Here is a 23097-nt window from a genome sequence, read left to right on the forward strand (position 1 = left end):
CGGGGAAAAGGAGGACGCATTTGTCAGCTGCATTCGGAGGAGTCTACGAATTTGGACAGCCTTCGGCGCGTCGCTGTGACGTAATCGGTCTACAAATGCGACCTCAGGAGGATGCAGCCCATGAATTTGGACACGACCAATATTCGATGTTTCGACACACAGGACACATCACTAAAGGAAAGATGTGTTTAGATTTATGACAACGGAGGATTGTGTTCTGTGAATTGTGTCTTCATGTGACATGTGTTTATGATATTGGTAAATGATGGCTAGATTTACTAAATGTGTTTAGACAACTGGTCATTTGGTTTAGAGGATTGGCTTTTGTGTTTTAGCATTTGAGAAAAACTGTAATATTGTGTTTTTAATCATAACTGTTGTGGGCTTTTTAGCAGTTATATATGAGTTTTTTTTCTGTAAGGAAATTGAGAAACTTTCTGCTATAGTCAGACAAGCTTGACCCTTATTAAGTTACCCCTATTGCCTAGCCTTTCTGTATTCAGCCTTAATCACCCTGTTACTTCCACAAGGGAACAGATAGCTGCTATAAGGAACAAAACACAAAGCTGTTCTCCTTCTATTCAGAGGCAGGCTTCACTAAAGAAAGCTTGGCTGAATTGGAAAAAAAAGAAGACGACAAAAACGTCTTGAAATGGATTTTTTAAACTCAGCTGCTGAGAAAAACACCACTTTTGTGCAACCAGCAAATTTTATAATAAGTGGATTTGTTGGCATACCTAATATTAGGTATTACTTTGTCTTTCTGTGTTTCATTTACATTTTTTCAGTGGTGGGAAACACAGCTGTGATGCTTATAATCATTTTTGACCATACATTAAGAAGTCCTAAATATATTGCAGTTTTTAATCTTGCATTTACAGACCTGTTAAGTAACTCTGCTTTGGTGCCAAAGGTTCTTGACATTTCTCTGTTTAACCATCATTATATTTCTTACAACAACTGCTTGACATTCATGTTTTTCTGCTTCACTTTAATTTCAATGCAAGCTTTTAATCTGGTCGTTCTGTCCTTTGACAGAATCATGGCTATCATGTACCCGTTGCACTATCAAATGAGAGCGAGCCACAAAATCATTCTGTCTTTGATTGCTTTTTTCTGGCTTCTTGCTATTGCTCTAACAGGAACTGCAGTTGGCCTTCTCACAAGACTATATTTTTGTGAATCTGTGGTTATTAATAGCTATTATTGTGACCATGGCCCTATATATCGGCTTAGCTGCAATGATGTTACCCCTAACAAAACAATTTCTGCTTGGTCAAGAGCTTTTGTTCTATGGCTTCCTCTGATATTTATCCTGGGAAGTTACTGCTGTATAGGTTATTCTTTGTCAAGAATTTCTACATGTAAGGAAAGAGTGAAGGCTTTGAAAACCTGTACAGGTCACCTTTCATTAGTGGCAATATATTTCATTCCTATTTTAGTTGTTTATAGTTTTGGGAGTACAATGCATCCAAATGCAAGGATTGTAAACCTATCTTTAGCCAGTGTCACGCCTCCCATGTTAAACCCAATAATCTATGTCTTTCAAACTGCAGAAATAAAAAAATCTTTGAAAAAGTTGTTAAAAGCTAAAATACAAATATCACACAGAGTGCTGTAGTTTAATGAAACGCATGTAGCAAAACATTTATAATTCAGTGTGTAATTTGTAAAATGTAACATATAACCATGACACTAAAAAGGACAACCATTTGAAAATTAAAGTGGGAAATCCTAAAATAAGTAAATTAATATTTTATTTGAATGTTTCTTAATTGAATTCTGCAGGGGTAATTCCTTCCCGTAACATGTAGAAATTATTGCAACTGTATCCAATGAAAAAAGTAGCAGCAGGACTAACCTTTCTGCATTATACCTTTCCACAATCAAAAGCTAGCTGCTGTGCATATGAAGTTTGTTTGGGGTTTTTTTTAATGTTTTTCATTAAAGAAATTAAAAGGGAAAAATGAATTTTGTTTTTCTAGAAAGAATACTAAAGGCTTGATATTTGGGGCATCTTTCTAATATCAATGCATTATACGTACATCAGGAAAAATTATTTGAGTTTTATGTTGTGATTTATGAACTTTTTGTAATAATCTTGGGTTAAATGTAAGTGTCGCCATTTTAGAACATAATGAACCATTATTTAAAGCAGACCTTCCCAAAGTGTGGGGCCCACCCCCTGGGGGGGGGGGGGGGGGGGGCGCGCAGAGCCATTGCGGGGGGGGGGACAAAACGCTTGGACACTGCTAGCACGGGGCGCCCACAGAAACGCAAAGCAGGAGATGAAGCATAGCTGAATATGTTTCCAAACCAACTTCATTCTAAGCCAAAGACTAGAAAATATGGTGAAGCATATCTTCTTTTTGGTTTCACCTGCACAAGTGCCGAGGTAGGTCTCCCCTGCAGAATTGGTTTTCCTTGTGTCGGGAGCACGCGCTGGGCTGTTCAAATCACAGACAAACAGTATCCTACAGTTGTTTATGTTTTTAAACCCATTTTGCACAGAGAGGCGTTTTTTGAAAAATGAATTAATAGCAATGTTGAATATTATTACACATGAAAAAAACCAACTACAGTAAAATAATCACACCGTGACGCCTCTGCCTTTCTAAATGGAGGGACAGTAACTGCGTGTGTATATGTAAGCGTGTAAAACCAGAAGATAGTAAGATTAACAGTAACAGTATTTTGTCTTTATCTCCCATTCTGCAATTTATCTCATGTAAACGTGGCGCACACCGTGACGTGAAAAAAGGCACATACCTTTGACGTTGCGTGACACTCTGTATTCCTCGTCCACACATAAACGGAAAAAAATGAGTTTTAAAAAATCTCCATTTTCGGTGTGGGGCCTAGCAAAAAAAGTTTGGGAACCACTGGTTTAAAGTATACTTTTTTGAAACAGGTATGTAGAGAAACATATTTTCTCTTCTATACTTTGTTTTATCGGAGTTCACACTGAAACTAAAAGTAATTTGCTAAAGACATTTATTTATTGTTTGATCTAAGAATATTTCAGCATGTACTCCTGCCTTTGTCTGTCATGAAAATGTATATATATTACTGCAAATACCATTTTAACAAAAGTCTGACCGATTTTTTAATAAAATGTGAAGATCTGACCAAACTGAAAGAAAGCTAGAAATGTCAAGCAAGCTCAGCCATTACTTAGTGACCACTAGGGGTGGGTTCTTATAATCGATTTATCGATTAAAATCGATTCTGGCTTGGATAACGTAAAATCGATTCATTAAAATCCTGAATCCATCCATCCATCCATCCATTCACTTCCGCTTATCCTTTTCAGGGTCGCGGGGGGCGCTGGAGCCTATCCCAGCTGTCATAGGGCGAGAGGCGGGGTACACCCTGGACAGGTCGCCAGTCTGTCGCAAGGCTAACACACAGGGACAAACAACCATTCACACTCACATTCATTTGGACATTTACACCTAGTGACAATTTGGGTAAAATCCTGAATCGATTTTTTAATATAAATTTATTTTGCCCGAAATGCCAGAATCTCTGGTGAAATCTCACAAACTTTCAACAACCACCAAACAGCTAAGACAGTAAATGAGAGCAGGAACACGGATTCTGCACAAAGACTTAGACACACAGCGCAACCCGCGGATCAGAATCAGTTAGATGTCGCATTTCTCACAGTCGGGGCTGAAAGCCGACAGTTCGCTGATTCTGATCTGTCGGCAGGTCCGCGCTTTGTGTTCACGCCCTTTACGCGCTGATTCTAAAGCTGTTAGTTTGATGTCTCTCCAAAACAATATTGACCGAACCAGCAGCAAAAGAAGATCCAAACCACGCTTCACATAAACATCGTCATGAATTCACTCTGACTTTTACTGTTTTGCTCTCTCTCTCTCTCTCTCTCTCTCTCTCTCTCCCTCCCACCCCTTTCTCTCTCTCTGTACTTCATTATTCACTTGCTTGTTAGGCACAAGTCTACCGTTGTTTACAGCGCTGTCGGCCTACGTTTTTTTTTCGTTTTATATACTTCCGAAAAGAAAACCTAATTTCTGCTGTTCAATACTGAACAAATGTAAACTTTTTAAAATTATGCAAAATGCAAAACGCCGTGTCTCTAATAAAACCCCTGTAACTTCAGAGGTAATGTTCATATGCTGATTAATGGTTTTCTTTCGTTTTTGATGTACTGCAGAATATTTTTATAAAATCCCAGGCCAGGAAAATCGCCTTCATGTTTTTCTGTGTTTTATCCTCAGCTACTTTGACACAAAGGCATCTGCTGTGACGCTTACACCTTTGATAAAGTCTTGCGTGTGTCAGCTTCCTTTTTATAGATACAAAAATATGTAAATGTACTGATCTGAATTATAATATTTCTGACTGTCAAAATTTCCCAGATTCAAATCGAATCGAATCGAATCGAATTAAATCGAATCGTGGATCGAATCGATTCGGGACCTTGTGAATCGGAATTGAATCGATTCTAGAAATCAGTGACGATACCCAGCCCTAGTGACCACTATTCACTAAATTCTCTGCATAAAGCTTAGATTACCTGATTTGAAGATGCCGGGGAACAGGCAGCTGCTGTAAGTGACAGAACAGTGTTGCATCTATGTCGATCCAGTCTTCACTAAACAAAGCTTGCCTGAACAAAGAATACAGGGCTTTGATTTTATAGAAGATTAACACAAAAAAAGTTTTTATGTTTTCTTTTTTTTAAACTCAGCTGTTCAGAAAAATATATCCTTTGTGCATCTTACATAGTTTAAGTACTGGCCATTCTTTCTTAATAATTTATACATATAGAGAAGAATGAAGGCTTTAAAACCTGCACAGGTCATCTTTAATTAAAATAAATCGATTTCCTCCTTAGTATATGTATATTTATTTATATATAGTACCTTCAAATGCTAGGATTATAAATACCTCTTTAACCTCTGTTATGCTGTATGAGCGTCATTGGGACTGGAGAAGCATGGTTGGATGGTAACAAACCATAACCATGGGGCCATTGGGACAACGGTCGCTAAATTGCACAACCAGAAGGCAACATTGGAGACATCGAGAATAGTTATGAGTGTCTTGGAATCCCACAGGCAAATGGGAACCGAAACAAGATCACCAGGAAAGCTGCAACTGGCAAATACCTGCATAGTGACGGGCAAGTCCTGAAGAGTCAGCTGAATGAGAAGAGCAAGAATGGGACAATCAACATCTATGCCCTGCCAGTTAATAGATACTCTGCTGGGATAATAAGCTAGCCAGAAGAGGAAATGGAATCCACTGACATCAAGAAAAGAAATCTCCTTGCGACAAATGGAGGGTTTCACGCCAGGTCCAGCACCATGAGATTGCACGCTAAGTGGAAGGAAGGAGGCCGAGGACTAATGAATGTCAGAACCACTATCCAGCTATCTTTGTTATTTGAAACAACAAAGATTCAACTGACTATGTGCTTAGTGAATATCTCAGGCAGCAGAAACCTGAGAAAGAAAAGGAGATCCTAGGAGGAGATCCATCCAATTGCAACATGAAATATAAAAAATGCATTGATGGTTCTGTGTATAATAACCGTATGACTGTTCCCACCACTAACACATGACCCTACGCTGTGTTCACTGCATCATTCCATGTTTGGCACTGATCACCACCTGCACTCATGTATATATCTATCTACTTAGCACTTTTAATTCTTATTCTTATTTTTATTTTCATGTCTAAGCGTAATTTATGACAGTATGTTTGCACTGAAGCACCGCAGCAATTTCCTAATGTTGTAAACCTGCTCAACATTTGTCAATAAAACCCTTTCTGATTCTGATTCTGATTCTGAAATGACATCTGAGATCTCTGTCCAGAAGAATACAGTCCTAGGGACAGCAAAGACCCTCAACCTCCAAGGCCTCTGGTAGAGAACCTGAGATTGAAGGCTAAAAGTCTGCCCACATGGGCGAGTGGGGAAATTAAAAAAAAAAAAAAAATTAGTGTTCATCACAATATTTCTATCAAAACTTCAAAGTCGTAGTTGTGCAACGTTATAGACTGATGTGATAATAAAGTGTATCTTTTCACACTTTCCTGACTGCTGTTTATTTCTTACACTAATTGCTCATATAAAAACAGTAAACTAGTTGAAACATCATCCATCCAATTGCAACATGAAATATAAAAAATGCATTGACGGTTCTGTGTATATTTTTAACATGATTGCATTCAGATGTACTGAAATAAACTTCACATTTAATGATTTAAATGCATTTAAACACATTATTTACCAGATATCCAGAAGAAGACAGCTTCTCTTTAGCATCCTCTTTGAAAACAGGTAAACATAAACAGAGCTCTTCCCCCTGAGAGTAAGGTGCTTTCCTCCATCTACATAAGAGTATAGAGTCATGATACTAGCGCAAAGGAGAGGCATCTGTGTGGACACCACTGTGCTGTAGGCATCTTTGCAATGGAGTTATTCAACTCAGCTCTTGGAAAAAATATAACTTTTGTACATCCTGCATTTTTCATTATAGGTGGTTTAACTGGAATCCCAAACATAACATTATATTATGTCTTTCTATTTTTTGTTTATATTGTTTCTGTGGTGGGAAACACAGTTGTGATGGCTGTAATATACTTGGATCATAATCTGAGAACTCCAAAGTATATTGCAGTTTTTAACCTTGCATTTGTGGACCTGTTTGGTAACACTGCCCTGGTGCCAAAGGTTCTTGACATCTTTCTGTTTGGGCACTACTATATCCCCTACAACGATTGTTTAACATTCCTGTTTTTTTGCTACACTTGTCTGTCACTGCAGTCATTTAATCTGGTGGCACTCTCGTATGACAGAATGGTGGCCATCATCTTTCCACTCCACTATCAAGTAAAGGTGACCCACAGGTTCATGTTTTCTTTGATTGCCTCACTTTGGGTTTTTACTATTATTGCTGTATTAATTTCAGTTGGACTACTTACAAGACTTTCTTTCTGTAAATCTGTGGTTATTAATAGTTATTTTTGTGACCATGGTCAGATATACCGACTTGCTTGCAATGACCATTTCCCCAGCTATGTCATTGCTTGCTTGTACCCAGTGATTATATTTTGGCTTCCTCTAGCTTTTATCCTGTTAAGTTACCTTTATATTGGCTATACGCTGGTTAAAGTGGCCACACTTCAAGAAGGGCTCAAGGCTTTTAAAACATGCATTGGCCATCTTTCATTAGTGGCAATCTATTTTATTCCACTGTTAACTACGTTTACTTTGATGGAAAAAATACAACCAAATGCTAGGATCATAAACCTGTCTTTGACTTCGGTCTTCCCTCCCATGTTGAACCCAATAATTTATGTTCTGCAAACACAAGAAATAAAAGAATCTTTAAAAAGGTTATTAAAAAGGCGAGGAAAATCCAAAATAACAATTTAATACTAGCAGTGATGTGAGCATTTGTTTGCACTATATATTGTGTATGTTTGTGTTTCTTTGAAATCTGTCCTTTGAAATAGAATTTAAAGTAGAATTGTCTAATGTCATTATGAGTTAAGACTGTTTGCAATAAAAGAACAAGTAATTTCATAGGAATGGAGATTATTTCTTAAACAAAATGTAATCAACGATAACACAAAAAGTCTGTTAGGATGCACGTATTATTTGTGATCAAGGTGATTATGGGGTGTTTAAAAAGCAATAGTATCTAAAAAATCATTGAATGTCTCACCTATTTTTTTGTCTCTGTGTTGATAATCATTTCAAAACAGAATGCAATTATTTTATCTTGGTCTAATTTTCTTCTAGGAGGGTTTTTTTTAGTGAAGAAAGCAAAACATATATGCATTTTTTTTAACTTTTTCATATCCACGATTTCTAATAAATTCGCTGTGCCAGCTTGTCTCTCTGTGAGGCAGCACAAAGGCAAACACTGCTTTGACTGAAAGCCAAATATCAGCATGTAAAATGCTTGCAATGGTAGTGCTGGTGTTTATAAGGTGGAAAGTTAAGTGATGTGATTACTTTTGTAGAATCAAAACATTGGAGAAGAGTTGAAATTTTTACTTGATAGTGACATTAGAACCCTCTACTGCATAGCGTTGCCCTGAGGCAACAAACCACATTTTCATGCCTTACAGTGGCCCTTCAAAAAAAACCAACTTTTTTTTTTCCAAACAATGCTACCAGGCACATCTCTTTCCAATAAAATGATGAGTTGAAGGTGGTGTGACTTTGATTTGGGGGGGGGGGGGGCAGGGCCCCTTTCTGCAAGCTGCACTACATGAGAGACATCTCCATTAGGAGGCAAGATAAAGATCACTATTTTACATGTTTATAGTGAAGTAAATGTATATTAAAAATACTTTTATGTGCATGAATATGTTAAGAAGCATATTTGATTGTTTGTTCTACTTTTTTAAATGTATTTATACTGTAAAACTGTTCATTTTCATTTGTTGCCTCAAGGCAACACTGCGCAGTTAGCCCAATTTTTTTCAGGCAATATAATGCATTTGGATATGTGTGTAGAGATGTGTTTGTGTGCTTTTATATGATCATAGTCAATGTTTTTTACTTTACAATCTACTCATAATTACAGGACATGGATGTAAAAACTTTTTATGCAAGGAAACCAAGGGAATGTGCACTTTCTGTCCTCAGAAAGTGAGGACAGTGAGCTTTCAGGGAGTAACAGTGAAGTAGAGGAGTGGATCCCTGAATGAGGTTTGAGAGACACTTAGGAGCTCAGGGGTCAGTTGGTAAAGTAACTGTGTCTGTGTGTGTGTTAGTGCCCACATAGCAAGCAGGTCTGGCCAGGATCTGGTATCAAACTGGCACTTTGAGTAATCTGGGAGAGTAGAAAAGCGCTACATAAAAATCAGTCCATTCACTGTCTGAACAGAGTTTCGGCATGTTACTTTTGCACTGTTTTGCATGTTCTGGCACAGGCTGTTATTGCATGGCTTGATTAAGGTACACATTATGCTGACATCTAGGGCCAGAGCTGAAACCGTTCTGGGCCAGCACAGGGCCAGCAGTGTGTCTACAACTGGCCCGTGGCTGCACACCACCTACAGATGGCCCACATACCGCAATGAATAATGGCCCTTTGGTGGCCCAGATCAGGTTTGCCAGAGGTAATCCACACATGGGCCAGCACAGGACGACCAGGGTGTCTGAAACTGGCCTTGTGCTGGTCCATGCGTGGGCCACCTCTGGCAAACAAGGTCTAGGCCACCAAAGGGCCGTTATTCATTGCAGTATATGGGCCATGTGTAAGCACATTGTGTGGGCCAGATCCCTGCCATACCAATATTGCTGTGTGGGTATCAGTGTGTGTGGTCATGTATTACTTATTGTTGTGGGGACACAAATTTGTTTACACACTCATATTGTGAGGTCTCGCCTACTTTATGACAAATTGCAAGGTAAATCATTCAATTTTAGGGTGAAGGCTTGAGTCAGGGTTAGGGTAAGGTTCAGGCAGGGACTTGTGATGGGTAGAGTTAGGATAAGTCTCCAGGAAATTAATGTAAGTTAGTCCCCAAAAGTGATGGGAACACAACGCGCGTGTGTGTGTGCATGTGTGTGTGTGTGTGCGCACGTGCATGGGGTTAGGGTCAAATGTTGGATGTATTTTGGTGTTTTATTGTTTTGTGAAATGTTTACATTGTTTATTTGTTGTTTATTTATTTGTTCATCCTTGTTGTACTAATACAACTTACACTCAACAAAAATATAAACGCAACACTTTTGTTTTTGCTCCCATTCCCCATGGGATGGACGTAGAGACCTAAAATTCATTCCAGATACACAATATAACCATCCCTCCCAAACAGTGGTCACAAATCAGTCCAAATGTGTGGTAGTGGGCACATCTGCCATATTGAGATAATCCATCCCACCTCACAGGTGTGCCACATCAGGATGCTGATCTGACATCATGAGTAGTGCACAGGTGTACCTCAGACTGCCCACAACAAAAGGCCACCCTGGAATGTGCAGTTTTTTGCGCTATTGGGGGTCTGGGGACCCAGAACCGGTCAGTATCTGGTGTGACCACCATTTGCCTCATGCAGTGCAACACATCGTCGCATGGAGTCTATCAGATTGTCAATTGTGGCCTGTGGAATGTTGGTCCACTCCACTTCAATGGCTGTGCGAGGTTGTTGGATATTCGTGGGAACTGGTACACGCTGTCGTATACGCCGGTCAAGCACATCCCGAACATGCTCAATGGGTGACATGTCCGGTGAGTATGCTGGCCATGCAAGAACTGGGACATTCTCAGCTGCCATCTGCCCTGAACAATGTGAACCATGATTCATCCGTGAAGCACACACCTCTCCAACGTGCCAGACGCCATCGAATGTGAGCATTTGCCCACACAAGTCTGTTACGGCGACGAGCTGGAGTCAGGTCAAGACCCCGATGAGGACGACGGGCATGCAGTTGAGCGTCCCTGAGACGGTTTCTGACAGTTTGTGCAGAAATTGTTTGGTTGTGCAAACCAATTGTTCCAGCAGCTGTCTGGGTGGCTGGTCTCAGACGATCTTGGAGGTGAACCTGCTGGATGTGGAGGTCCTGGGCTGGTGTGGTTACACAAGGTCTGCGGTTGTGAGGCCGGTTGGATGTGCTGCCATATTCTCTGAAATGCCTGTGGAGACGGCTTATGGTTGAGAAATGAACATTCAATGCATGGGCGACAGATCTGGTTGACATTCCTGCTGTCAGCATGCCAATTGCACGCTCCCTCATTGCTTGTGGCATCTGTGGCATTTTGGTGTGAGACAAAACTGCACATTCCAGGGTGGCCTTTTGTTGTGGGCAGTCTGAGGTACACCTGTGCACTACTCATGATGTCAGATCAGCATCCTGATGTGGCACACCTGTGAGGTGGGATGGATTATCTCAATATAGCAGATGTGCCCACTACCACACATTTGGACTGATTTGTGACCACTGTTTGGGAGGGATGGTTATATTGTGTATCTGGAATGAATTTTAGGTCTCTACGTCCATCCCATGGGGAATGGGAGCAAAAACAAAAGTGTTGCGTTTATATTTTTGTTGAGTGTATTATAGAATAACTTGGCATTTTACTACCCTTGTTGCACAGTGTTGCCTTGAAGCAACAAACCAATATCTGGCAGGGTGTCAAATTTTATGATTGATATATTATTAGGGACCCTAAAGCTCCCCCAAAATAGGGAGAAATATTTTTTTTCCCCAAAATTAAAAAGTCATGCAGTAGAGGGTTAGAAGTCAGGGGATTATTTTTTATTTTTTTGTTGTTCAGTTTGGATCTTTAGCCATCAGAATTGTTGTCTTAAGGCCAAGAAAGATGCCAAGCGGATTTATTTTACCAAGTGGATCATCATAGCCTTGCCATATTGGTCCATTTGATTGACCTTTATTATAATTACTGTATGTACTTATTTTATTTTATTTTTGGTTGCTACAAACGGGACAGACATGACTGGGGGATAGGACAGGGAGAAAGAATGAAAGAAAGAGACGGAGAGAAATAAAAACAGAGGGGAGAAGAGACGGTGAGAAAGTGGGGAAGAAAGAAAGAAAAACAAACAAAGCACCTGGATCACCTGTATGGAGAAAAAAAAACAGAAGAGAAAGCAAACAAAAAAAGAGCAACATAATAAATACAGCACCATCACAATAAACTAGCTAACAGTAGATAACAGTAGATACGAAATATTAAACGCTATTGTGCAGCACGCAAGATAGACAGCGCACAATGTGCTTTGAGGCAGCAGCCAAGAAAGGTGTAGTCCGCGTCTGTGAACACCCGTGTGTACACCTGTGTGCACACCTGTGTGGATCAGCATGCTTGTATTCCAAAGGTTTCTCCATGTAACGATCTGCTAGGGAGTGTGGGGAGCCATAGCCCCGTCCCCCAGGGTATGAAGCAGGTATGGAGGAGATCCAGGCCCCAGACATCCAGAGGCCCCAGAGTACGAGGACTCGAGGAGGACCACCAAAGGGGGGGAACCGTGCCACCCTCCTGGGAAGAGCTGAGTAGAGCTCCAAACGAGAGGTCACCCAGCAGCTACGGAGCAGAGGCCAGAGGGGGTTTCAGTGGCGTGCCCGCGGGCTCTGCCGGCAGCCAGCTGTGCCAGAGAGGACCGAGCTTCAGGCCCAGAGGCCTGAGGGCACCCCACCCCCCAGAAGGGGCCCAGCCGGGCCACAGGCCCCAGGCCCTGCCAATCGGCCACCAGGAGTGAGCCGGTACATACATGAGCGCCCAGCCCCAGTCGACAAGAACCACCAACACACCAACGTCTGAGGGCATCAGCCACCGGCAGGGAGTGTGGTGAGGGGAGATAGGCCTCCGTACTTTGGAGGGCCTGAGATGTACCCAGAGAGGTGGAGTCTAAGACCCAACCTGACATATAGACACAGACGAACAGGCGCACGCGGACACAAACGTGCATTCCCACCCCCATATACACAACCAAATACTCGGCACTCACCCAACGTGTAGACAGACACAAATAGACACTGCACAGACAGTCACACTCCCCAAACATACTCTATAACCTAGGTCCAGGTACCCCCGCCCCCAGAGGGCCAAGCCGCACCTAGACCCAGGAGATGTAACCCTTCTCTCTGGGATGGAGGCAAGCGGACCACCTCCTTCTCTGCAGTAGCAGGGAGGCCCCGCATCCCAAAACCCAATCTGACGGCCAGCACCTCCTCCCAGCCCCCCAGCCCTGACGGCTAACAGAACCAGGGTGAGTGAAGACCCCAAACCTCCCTCCGCCCACTCATATGTAGTGTTGCTGTGTGCTGTTCTAAAGTGCATTTAAAACACAGGAGAGCGTGGTTCCTGCTTCCTATCAGAGAGCAGCACGGCTCCTCCCGAAAACCCTCAGTGTCTATATGCATTTAAAATTGAGGGTAGGGCACCAGCGCCAGAGGTGGGTTGGAATACACCGACCATCCTCTGGATGCTGTAAAACATGCCCACCTCCAAGGCCCTATATGTATGTGTTATGTGAGAGTGTGCGTAATGTGGATGTCTAAGTTGCAGAATAAAATTGAGGCAAGAGGTCAAAAATGAATCAGCGACAAAACTAATTTTGAGAGCTTCACTTTTACACTCAGCTCCCTCTTCACCACACCAGACCGGTGCAACATCTGCATCACTGCAGCCGCAGCACCAATCCGTCTGTCAATCTTCCACTACCTTCTCCCATCACTCGCGAACAGGACCCTGGGGCTACGTCCACACTAGATAGATAGTGATAGATTTGAAATCAGTTACAAAGGGCAGCATTGTCATTGTTCATTCGTGCACAATGTCCCCAGTCTCCCTTGGAATGCTGTTGAAGCTCTGCTGGAGGTGTGCATTAAAGATCTCACGGACTGGGGCCTCTGCTAGGCATTCCCAGCTAGGGCTGCCACGATTAGTCGACTAGTCACGATTAGGGCTGGGACAACGCGTCGACGTAATCGATTACGTCGACGCGTCGTCACTTTCAAAAAAATACATGGCGGCAGCGAGTAGCGGTAACATGAGTGAGGTAGTCGCAGTCGACTTAAACCACTGCACCCGAACACGCAGTTCTACAGTATGGGGATATTTTAACCGAAAAGGAAGTGATTCAGTCGTTTGCCGGCTTTGTAAGGTGGAAATGGCCTATCATAAAAGCACGACGGCTATGCACCAGCACCTCAAACGACGACATCCAGGAGCAGCTTCTGAAAAGGACAAACCACCGTAAGTTTTCAACTTTTTTACTAACGCTGGTTTTTACCCGTTAATTCATCCGACCCCTCCCCCCCCTCCCCTAGACATACACTCACTCATAGACAGAGATAAACACCCAACCTCCATAAATACAAAACTAATTTAAGCTGCTTAGTAGTAACATATAGCAGCTGCTGTTTAGTTGTTTTTTTAATTTGTGGCCCATGCTGGCAAAATGAGTCGGAATGCGCGCAGGCTGATTATCAGAATCGGCGAAAGATGAAAATGTGAGACATAGAATTGGCCGCAGGAGAAATGTTAACAAGGATAATTCACCACCACCTAAACGTAGCCGTCGTGGACAATGTTACAACATCGTTAAACTGCTTGCAAAAGCAAAATGACAACGAACTCTTGATTTGTCAAGTTTAATGTCTTTCATCCTATTTGAATGCTGTTTTTATACATAATGCTTCTTTAGCTTGATCTTATAGGTCAAAGTTATGCCATCTAATGGCTAGAAAGCAGTGCACCAGTAAATGTGCCATCAGCTATGGCTGTTTAAACGCTATTTTTTGCAGTTATTTTTTGCAGCCATATCATATGTTCAACATTGGTGATTATCATTAATCTCTTACTGTTATGCTATGAAAGCACATGGCATAACAGTATTAGATTATTCTGTTATTATATGTTACCTTATATATGTAATCAAAGTAGTTGAATTAGAATACTGCTGTAGATCATATTATACCCTTTAATATAGAGTGTGTGAGCTGTATGTAGTTTAGTTCTCATTATACTTTTGAGTTAAAAGAACATATTCACTTATTAGTTTATTAGATAAGTGTGCATCACTCTGTATCCTTGATCTGCTGGGAATGTGTTACACTGTTTTCTTGACATGTTCTATTGTTGAATCATAAAGAGAAGGTTGTAAGCAGGAGACTCTGTGTCTAAGACAGGGGAGATAGACAGACCACATTCCACACCCCCACCTTACAGAAAGCAGAGAAACAACTGCCGAGGTCATAACTGAGGCGCCGTAAGAGAGAAAGAATGTTAATGTTTGGTCTTTTACGACTAGGTGGGGGCCACTAGAGACTATAAAAAGCTGAGCAACCCGTCACCATTTTGAGACTTGCTGTGACCCTCTGCAGGCAGGTCTCCCCATCATGATGGTCCTTATGCTCTTAAGTGTTGAATTGTATGGAAATAAATGATTGTTGATTGAGCATAAATACACCGAGTATTGTCCTTCCTTCAGCCCAAAGATTCAAAGAATTGGGAGATTTCAACAACAGTAAGGCACATACATGGTTTATATTTATTTATTATAACAACCAGATCCTTATCTAATTATTTTGATATTATGCTTTCCATATAATTATTTTGTAATTATTCGAATTCATCTGTGTGCTGTGTGTGATTTATGATTTCAGGAACAAACAGAAAAGTCTGGAGGACTACTGTCAGAGAAGAAGTACACCATGCACCCCCCAGGAGGCGGCTGTACTTACCGAGAGCGTCTTAACTATGATTTTAAAAGACATGAGACCACTTGCTGTGGTTGAGGGTGAGGGATTCAAAGAAATGCTGACCACTTTCCAACCGGGATACACTCTGCCGTCTAGGCGTCATTTTACAAGCATGATGGAGAGAAAGTATGAAACTTCAGTTGAGAAACTAAGGAATGAACTAAAAAAGGCCACATCCAAAATCTCCCTTACCACTGATGCTTGGACAAGTCTGGTCACAGAGTCCTACTTAGGGGTAACTTGTCATTTCATTAATGACAATTGGGATCTTCTCTCCTTCAATTTAGCAACACTGCCAGTTGAAGAGCGCCACACTGCAGAAAACCTTGCCTCCTGGGTGGAGAAGGTGGCAGAGAAATTCCACATTTCCTTGCATAATGTCCTTGCCGTTGTGCATGATAATGCAAGTAACATAGTTGCAGCTCTCCACATCCTGAAAGAGAAGTTTGGAGTGGTGTCCTATCGGTGTGCCGGGCATACACTGCAACTGGTTGTAAACCATGCACTGAAAGACCCCAAGATTGATAAGGCACTATCAGCTGCACGGGGCCTTGTAAAGCACATCAGGAAAAGTGAGCCAGCTTGCACCAAACTTAAGCAGAAGCAAAAGCAGATGGGTACAGCTGAGCATAAACTAATCCAGGATGTCGCTGTCAGATGGAACAGTTCATACTACATGATTGAACGTCTGTTGGAACAGAGATGGCCAGTGGTTGCGACGCTTTCAGATCCAAAAGTCACACAGCGTGGGAAACAGTACCTAGATCTGAAAAGTGATCAGTGGATTCTTCTGGATGAATTGAAGGAGGTGCTCAAGCCTTATGAGCAAGCCACTAATGTTCTTAGTGGACAGTCTTATGTCACAGTCTCTGTTCTTCCCCCCCTGCTGAAAGGTCTCCTGAAATCCACCAAAAACAAATCATTTGATTCTGCTGCAGTGAACTCTTTCCAGAACTGTGCAGAAGAGGAAATCTTGTATAGGTGGCAGCCAGAGGTATCTGCATTTCAAGCAGATGGAAAAAATGTGTCACTCATTGCTGCTGCCCTTGATCCACGTTTTCGTAAACTGAAATTCCTTTCTCCAGAAGATGCTCTGAAACTGCAAGTAACAGTACAGAGGGAGGCACTTGATCTCAAAAGGGAGCAGAGATCACAGTTACAGCAGGAACATGTGGGACAGGAAGCCTCAGCAAGTCCCCCAACAAAGAAGAGGTCTGTGTTGGACACTTTGTTGGGTACAGATTCTGAGGAGGAAGATTGTAATGAAAACACTGACCAGGGTGGGGATGGAGAAAATGAGGCGGTGAGGAAAGAAGCACTGCTGTATTTTGGGGAAGCCCCTATTCCAAGGGATAATGACCCCCTTACATGGTGGAAGAATAATGCAACAAGATTCCCCACACTGGCTAATTTAGCCAAATCATATTTGGCTGTACCTGCCACATCAACACCATCTGAAAGGCTTTTTTCAGTTGCTGGAAACATTGTCACCAAAAAAAGGGCAAGCCTGACTGCTGAGCATGTAGAAATGCTAACATTTCTCCACTCCAATGCATAACTACTTCATGTGATGAACATGATTGAACACACACACACACACAAACACACACACACACAAATAGGAGAGAAGGCAGCAAAATGGATATTTTGTTAACAAAGAGCACTTTTTTTGCAGAGAGCAAAGTGAATGTTACGTTGTATTTGTTCAAAGATGCCATTGCTGCTGTTTATATTTTATTAATTTTTTGCTATGATTTCCTTTGTTCATATTTGTTCTGCACAACATTTAATTTTTTGTTAAAAACAGAAGATTGTACTACAATGTTATTGTGGATTTTGTTTTGTGAATGAAGAGCACTTTTTGGGAGAAAGCAAAGTGAATGTTACATTTTGTTTGTTTAAAGACACCATTGTTGCTATTTATTTGAAATGTTTTGTTAACTTTTCCTTAATTTTATATGTTTGCACATTTCATTTCTTGTTAAATGCTATTGATTGTATGACCTCTACAATTTTATTTTGCAATTTTTTTTTATTAAAAGGTCTTCAAATGAAGAAATTTGTGTTTTTCATTGATATACATAAATTAGTAAATGTGAAATTGCTATACAAGTCAAAAAATATGGAAATAATCGATAATCGAATCAAATCAAAATCGAATCGGATTGAAAAATTAATCATTAGATTAATCGATGCATCGAAAAATTAATCGCTAGATTCATCGATTAGGAAAATAATCGTTTTGCCCAGCCCTAGTCACGATTACGTCGACTATTAAAATTGTCGACAACTAATTTAATAGTTGACGTGTCGTTTGAAGCTTTGTAAGATCCCAAAAGACGCAGGAATAAGTAGTAGGATTTAAGAGTGTAATAACGGACTGAAACAGAAGATGGCAGCACTGCATGTACAAGGATGCCAGCTGCCATTAAACCCCGAAGAAGAAGAAGCTGTGTCCCAGAATTCGTAGCGCAGCCCAGCGCAGTAGTCAATAATGGTGGCAGCTAGTTAGTGTTAATATTACTCTTATTATTCTTTTTGGGTCACAAAATAAACGTTTAACATATTTTCAGGTGAACATATGTTAAAATATGATAAAAATCTGTCAGCTGTGTAAACTTCAAATATCTGCTAGGGTTTATCAAGACACCACATATTTTCAAAAGCGCTCCGACGTTTTGCGCTCCGACGTGGGTAACAGACGTCTCACCAGCTCGATAGCGAGTGGGGGTTCAAGGCTCACTAGAGCCAGTGAGAACACCGGACTCCTGGCTAATCCTTTTCAAACCCACCGCTGTCTTTCGCTACTCAGGTTAAACATGATATATAAGTCCCTTTGATAACTTAAAAATGTTGTTTGGCTTTTTCAGTGTTTTATTTGTTCGTGGGTCAATCGGTTTGGCTGAGATTAAAGTTATTAGATTAGATTAAATTAAATGTAACTTTTTTAATCCCTTGGGTGGGTTCCTTCGGGGTTTTCACACAAACAGAAAACTGATTAAACAGAAGTGTGAGACGGTCGAGAGTTTACGTCAGCGCCCGGTTATATTTTAGATAGCAAGGAGCAGACGGCAGCATTTCACTCCAAGGAGGGAGCTCGTGCCGTACTACCCGGCTTTCTTTAGACCGCGAAGGCCGGGTCCTCAGGTGGAAGCAGCCTCTGAATTTGAATGTAGACAATCCGAATGTTATAGTTTCTTTCCACTGTGTTCCTGTTAATGATAAACTACAAATTTACCCTAAATTACTAAAATATCGATATTTTAATGTAAGAATTGATTCTAGAACATAAATGATTGGTATCAGAGGAATCGATATTTCAGGATTGATCCACACATCACTAGCAGGTGCTGTTTTTCTCTCATTTGCACTGAGGAGCAACTGCGAAGGTGAAGAGCCTGAGATGATTGAGTAGCCATTCACACACACTGTGGTTATGTCCTTACAGCAGAGACTCAAGAAGTGATTTTAGAAGACCTCAAGCAAGTTGTGCAGCAAACATAGTAGTCAGCTGGAGGACGGACTGCACATGGTTGTGTCACAGTTTTAGAGTAGAGCCGCCTTTTAAAACTGATGTTTTTTTAAATTCTGGGTTTGTTTTTTATCTCTACTGGTCTGGTGTAATATTAGTCGGGCAATGTGCACACTGGGTGCTCTTTAAGGGGTGGAAAAGAAAATCTCCCCAGTCTCCACAAGAGCAAGTGTGTTAGCTGACATACTGTAATATGTAATTTGCTGGTAATAGAATCATAGTCAGTCTTCCAGTAACAAACGACAAGGAAACAAAAGCAAAGTAAATAACAATCCAGCCATTTCTGCTAAGTGAGAAGCTTCTCGGGATGGATATCACAACTTCTACTGTCTCCTGATTTGCTGACTATCTGTCAGAGAGGCCTCAGTTTGTAACTCTGGGGGGCACCCTTTCTGATGTGCTGGTTAGTAATATTGGGGCACCACATGACATGGTCTACATCTCCATTCCTCTTTACCTTGTACACTTCTGATGACACTGCAGTGGTTGGGTGCATTAAGGGGGGGGGGGGGGGGGGGGGGGGGGGGCAGGAGTCTGAGTACAGGGATCTGGTGAGGGCAACTGTAGAATGGTCCGAAAGAAACACCTCTTTCTGAATGTCAGCAAGACAAAATAGATGGTGAGTTGGCCCATCACAACATCATGGGTGAAGACCAATTACACCTGCTTTAACACAACATTACCTACGAGCTTATTGACACAGGTAACAGTGCCCAACAGCAAGCTTGGCAGGACAGCAAAGCCGGTATTTGGTAAGCTTAGATTAATAAAAGAGATGGTGGTTGACTTCTGGAGGAAAAAAAACTGTGAGTTGGCCCATCACAACATCTGCTCCACTCCAAACTTCCAAGGCAGTGCACAACATCTATCTATCTTTTCATTCCATTCCAGCCATCCATCCTCTTCTGTTTCATGAAAAAATACATTACCTTTGATGAGTCTTAACACATGTTAGCGTTTACCATTATTGACTGACTTCTATTAACTAAATTTGCTACTTACGAGCTTATTGACACAAAATAACAGTGCCCAACAGCAAGCTTGGCAGGACAGCAAAGCCGGTATTTGATAATCTTAGATTAATATCAGGAGTAGAAAAAGGGCACACATTTTCACAAAGTACCCTTTCCAGCTTTTTAATTAATCCAAAACAACATGATTTTGAGTTGTATTGTCAGTCTGAGGTTGACCAGCATTCGGAAAAAAATTCGGGATAGTAAGATGGCAGTCAGAAAATATTAACCATTATGTAATATTCCTATTAGTTAAATTGTCTGCACAAAGCTGTAACCATATGGTTTGATGTCATAGGGGAATGCAAAGTGACTATAAGGGACAGAACACAAACGTGCTCTGCTTCCATTTGGAGCCAGTCTTAACTAAAGAAGGTTTGCTGAAACATAAAATAAAGGACATTAACTTTAACCTTCAACATTAAAAAAAAAATTATTCAAATGGAATTTTTTAATTCAGCTGTTGGGAAAAACATCACATTTGTGAAACCTGCATATTTCATAATAAGTGCATTTAATGGCATAGCTAATATTAGGTATTACTTTGTCTTTCTGTGCTTTATCTACATTTTTTCAGTGGTGGGAAACACACTACTGATGATTGGCATAATTTTGGATCATACATTGAGAGGTCCAAAACATATTGGAGTTGTGAACTTTGCATTTACAGACCTGTTAAGTAGCTCTGCTTTGATGCCAAAGCTTGTTGACATTTTTCTGTTTAACCATCACCATATCTCCTACAATGACTGCTTGGCATTCATGTTTTTCTGCTTGACCTTTTTTGCAGCTCAGGCTTTTAATCTGGTTGTGTTGTCCTTTGACAGAGTCATGGCTATCATGTACCCGCTGCACTACCAAATGAGAATCAGCCACAAACTCATTTTATCTTTGATTGCTTTTTTCTGGCTTCTTGCAATTACTATCATACTCACTGCAGTTGGTCTTCTCACAAGACTTTCTTTCTGTGACTCTGTGGTTATTCAGAGCTATTTCTGTGATCATGGACCTGTGTATCGGCTTGGCTGCAATGATCTTACTCCAAATCGTGTAATTGCTCATTTGGCACCAGTTCTTGTTCTTTGGGTTCCACTGGCATTTATCGTGGGAAGTTACTGCTGTATTGGTTATTCTTTGTCAAAAACTGCTACATGTAGGGAAAGACTAAAGGCTTTAAAAACCTGCACAAGTCACCTTTCATTAGTGGCAATTTATTTCCTCCCTGCACTATTTATCTTTACCTTTGGGAGTACAATACTTCCAAATGCAAGGACTGTAAGTCTGTCTTTGGCCACTGTCATGCCTTTGACTTTAAATCCAATAATCTATGGTCTTCAGACACAGGAAATCAAAGAATCGTTGAAGAAGTTATTAAAAGTTAAAATGCAATTTAAAATTTCTGCAAACAAATAAAAAGCATTCAGATTTGAACCTTAGCAGTACCCAATCATCCTTTGCGGAGGGGTTTAAAAAGCTGAAAACATAGAAAATTTCATATAAAATAATCCAAAATATGGCAAACAAAACAATGTTTCATGTCTCATAATAACAATATAACATTTTATAATTGTTATTGAAAATTGAGACTATTTTAAATGTAAAAGAGTCTGTGAAAGAGTCTAATGTAATAGTGTATTTGATGCTGGTCAATGAACATTACAAAGTGTAAATATGCATTTGACTTTAAACCTCAAGGCAGTTAATAAAAGCCCTACTGTGACTTTCAAGATATCTAGACTTGTTAGTGGAAGTTTCTGTTTTGTGTATGGTCTTGGTCTCTAAGTTTTGTGTAGTTATTTAATTGTCACTTTTTATGGTGGAAACTTATGTCCAGAGTATGATTTAGCTGTGACACCTTAGCATTAAATGCACTTTAAACCAGTTTAAAGTAAATCATTTTAAAAGTAAAATAAAAACTGTAAATCTAATTTCGGCCTTTCTCATTGGAAAACACAACTGTATGATATATTACAGTTATTTTATTGCAAAAATCTCCTTTCTTGGTACTTTAGTGTAGTACTACTGGTACCTGTGCTCACCAGAACATTCCAGTTCAACACATAAGAAATTATACTTGACTGGCATTTACAATCATCCACTGCTTATGGTTAATTAAAAAGGTAATAGCAGATGAAGTCTACTCCAAACAAAGACACACTCTTAACTTTAAAAAGTTTGTGACATTTACACATTCTATGTGAAAACAGATTTAGGAGGTCAAATTAGCTTTTCAGTGTGTGTAGGGATAGGAATTGCTACGAATGTAGTGATTTCAATCCCATGTTCAAAGTCAATTATCAATTTAATTTCTTATAGATTCTCTTCATGGGGTTTCAACACAATCTCCAAGTAGGATATCACCGACATTACAGTCATGCAAATTGCTTGACATTCATGTTTTTCTGCTCTACTTTAATTTCAATCCAGGCGCCATCTCGTAAAGGTCACAGTATGACACACTGGAGCCACTGTTTACCAATAATAGACAAAATAAAACCTTCCCATTGCCCAAACATAGATATCATGCATTCCTCCAATGGGTTGTGTATTCTTCATTGTTCATGTATTGTTTTGGATAATGTTCTGAGGCCTTCCAGGCTCTGGTTACAGAACTGTCTGGAGCAGTGTTCTTGGGGATGAAAGTGCAACACATATCTCTAAACATTGCACATACACCCCCTTAGGACCTTAGGACATTGTAATGTATATAATTAATGCGATCTATGCGATTAATGTGACTCCCCTAGGGACCCCTATGGTGTCCATATATGTTAGAAACCCCACAAATAAGTCAAACAAGTAAGTGGACCTTTAGAACAGCACCTGGCATCTACGCTGGGCTGTGAGCTGCCCTGCCCTGTTTCCTGAGACCCTTACCCCCTTTTCACCCAGCATAATAGTACAAAGCCGCTCTTGCCCATGGGCCAATTTATGTCATGTTTTCCCTGGAGGCATTCCCTTGGGCTGGATACACCACCGTACACCAGTCCACTGGGATCTCTCCTGCATCATACATCTGACTTCCCTAGTTGCTCACTGTAAAATCAAAACAGGTATAGTTAGCTTTTCTTGGGGTAAAATGTCCTAGATTAGTTTTATTGTCAATTGGTGGAAACAGGCTGGAGAGAGTTTAGCAGTTTCCTATATAAACAGCACTTCTTGTTATTTTAAGCATACAACCAAATCCCCACGTGTCATTTGAATAGAAAGGGCCAGGTTCAGTGAAGAGGTGTGGGAAAGTGTAGGGATGGGTACCGGTATCCGGGTTCTGACATAAACGGTAGTAACCAGACCGAAAAGCAGCGCACATTTCGGTGCTTTATTTC

At 40.7% G+C, this 23097-nt stretch overlaps 3 protein-coding genes and 1 pseudogene across 6 annotated transcripts in view; 3 read left to right on the forward strand and 1 right to left on the reverse strand.

Moving 5' to 3' along the window:
• Positions 1 to 23097, reverse strand: part of LOC308387452 (uncharacterized protein) — a 67174-nt gene that overhangs the window by 11293 nt on the left and 32784 nt on the right. The window lies entirely within an intron of this gene.
• On the forward strand, positions 653 to 20939 carry LOC308387142 (olfactory receptor 1500-like; annotated as a pseudogene). Its single transcript has 2 exons — positions 653 to 1006; positions 20567 to 20939. The product of its transcript is annotated as an olfactory receptor 1500-like (transcript).
• LOC308387453 (olfactory receptor 1E16-like) lies at positions 6440 to 7414 on the forward strand (the record flags this gene model as incomplete). Its single annotated transcript, XM_080867506.1, has 1 exon — positions 6440 to 7414. The coding sequence occupies exon 1, from the start codon at positions 6449 to 6451 to the stop codon at positions 7412 to 7414; it is 966 nt and encodes a 321-aa protein (XP_080723632.1). The 5' UTR covers positions 6440 to 6448.
• Positions 13581 to 16784, forward strand: LOC308387451 (E3 SUMO-protein ligase ZBED1-like; the record flags this gene model as incomplete). Of its 2 annotated transcripts, none has more annotated exons than XM_080867503.1 (2): positions 13581 to 13718; positions 15131 to 16784. In XM_080867503.1, exons 1-2 carry the CDS (start codon positions 13633 to 13635, stop codon positions 16782 to 16784), a joined length of 1740 nt encoding a protein of 579 aa, XP_080723629.1. In that variant the 5' UTR covers positions 13581 to 13632. The 2 variants fall into 2 exon arrangements, 1 of the variants encoding a protein (XP_080723629.1); XR_013969946.1 differs by lacking the exon at positions 13581 to 13718 and adding an exon at positions 14846 to 14991 and having other exon boundaries at positions 15131 to 15265.

The sequence above is a fragment of the Rhamphochromis sp. 'chilingali' genome (assembly GCF_963969265.1).
Source record: "Rhamphochromis sp. 'chilingali' genome assembly, chromosome: 19".
Taxonomy (NCBI): Eukaryota; Metazoa; Chordata; class Actinopteri; order Cichliformes; family Cichlidae; genus Rhamphochromis; species Rhamphochromis sp. 'chilingali'.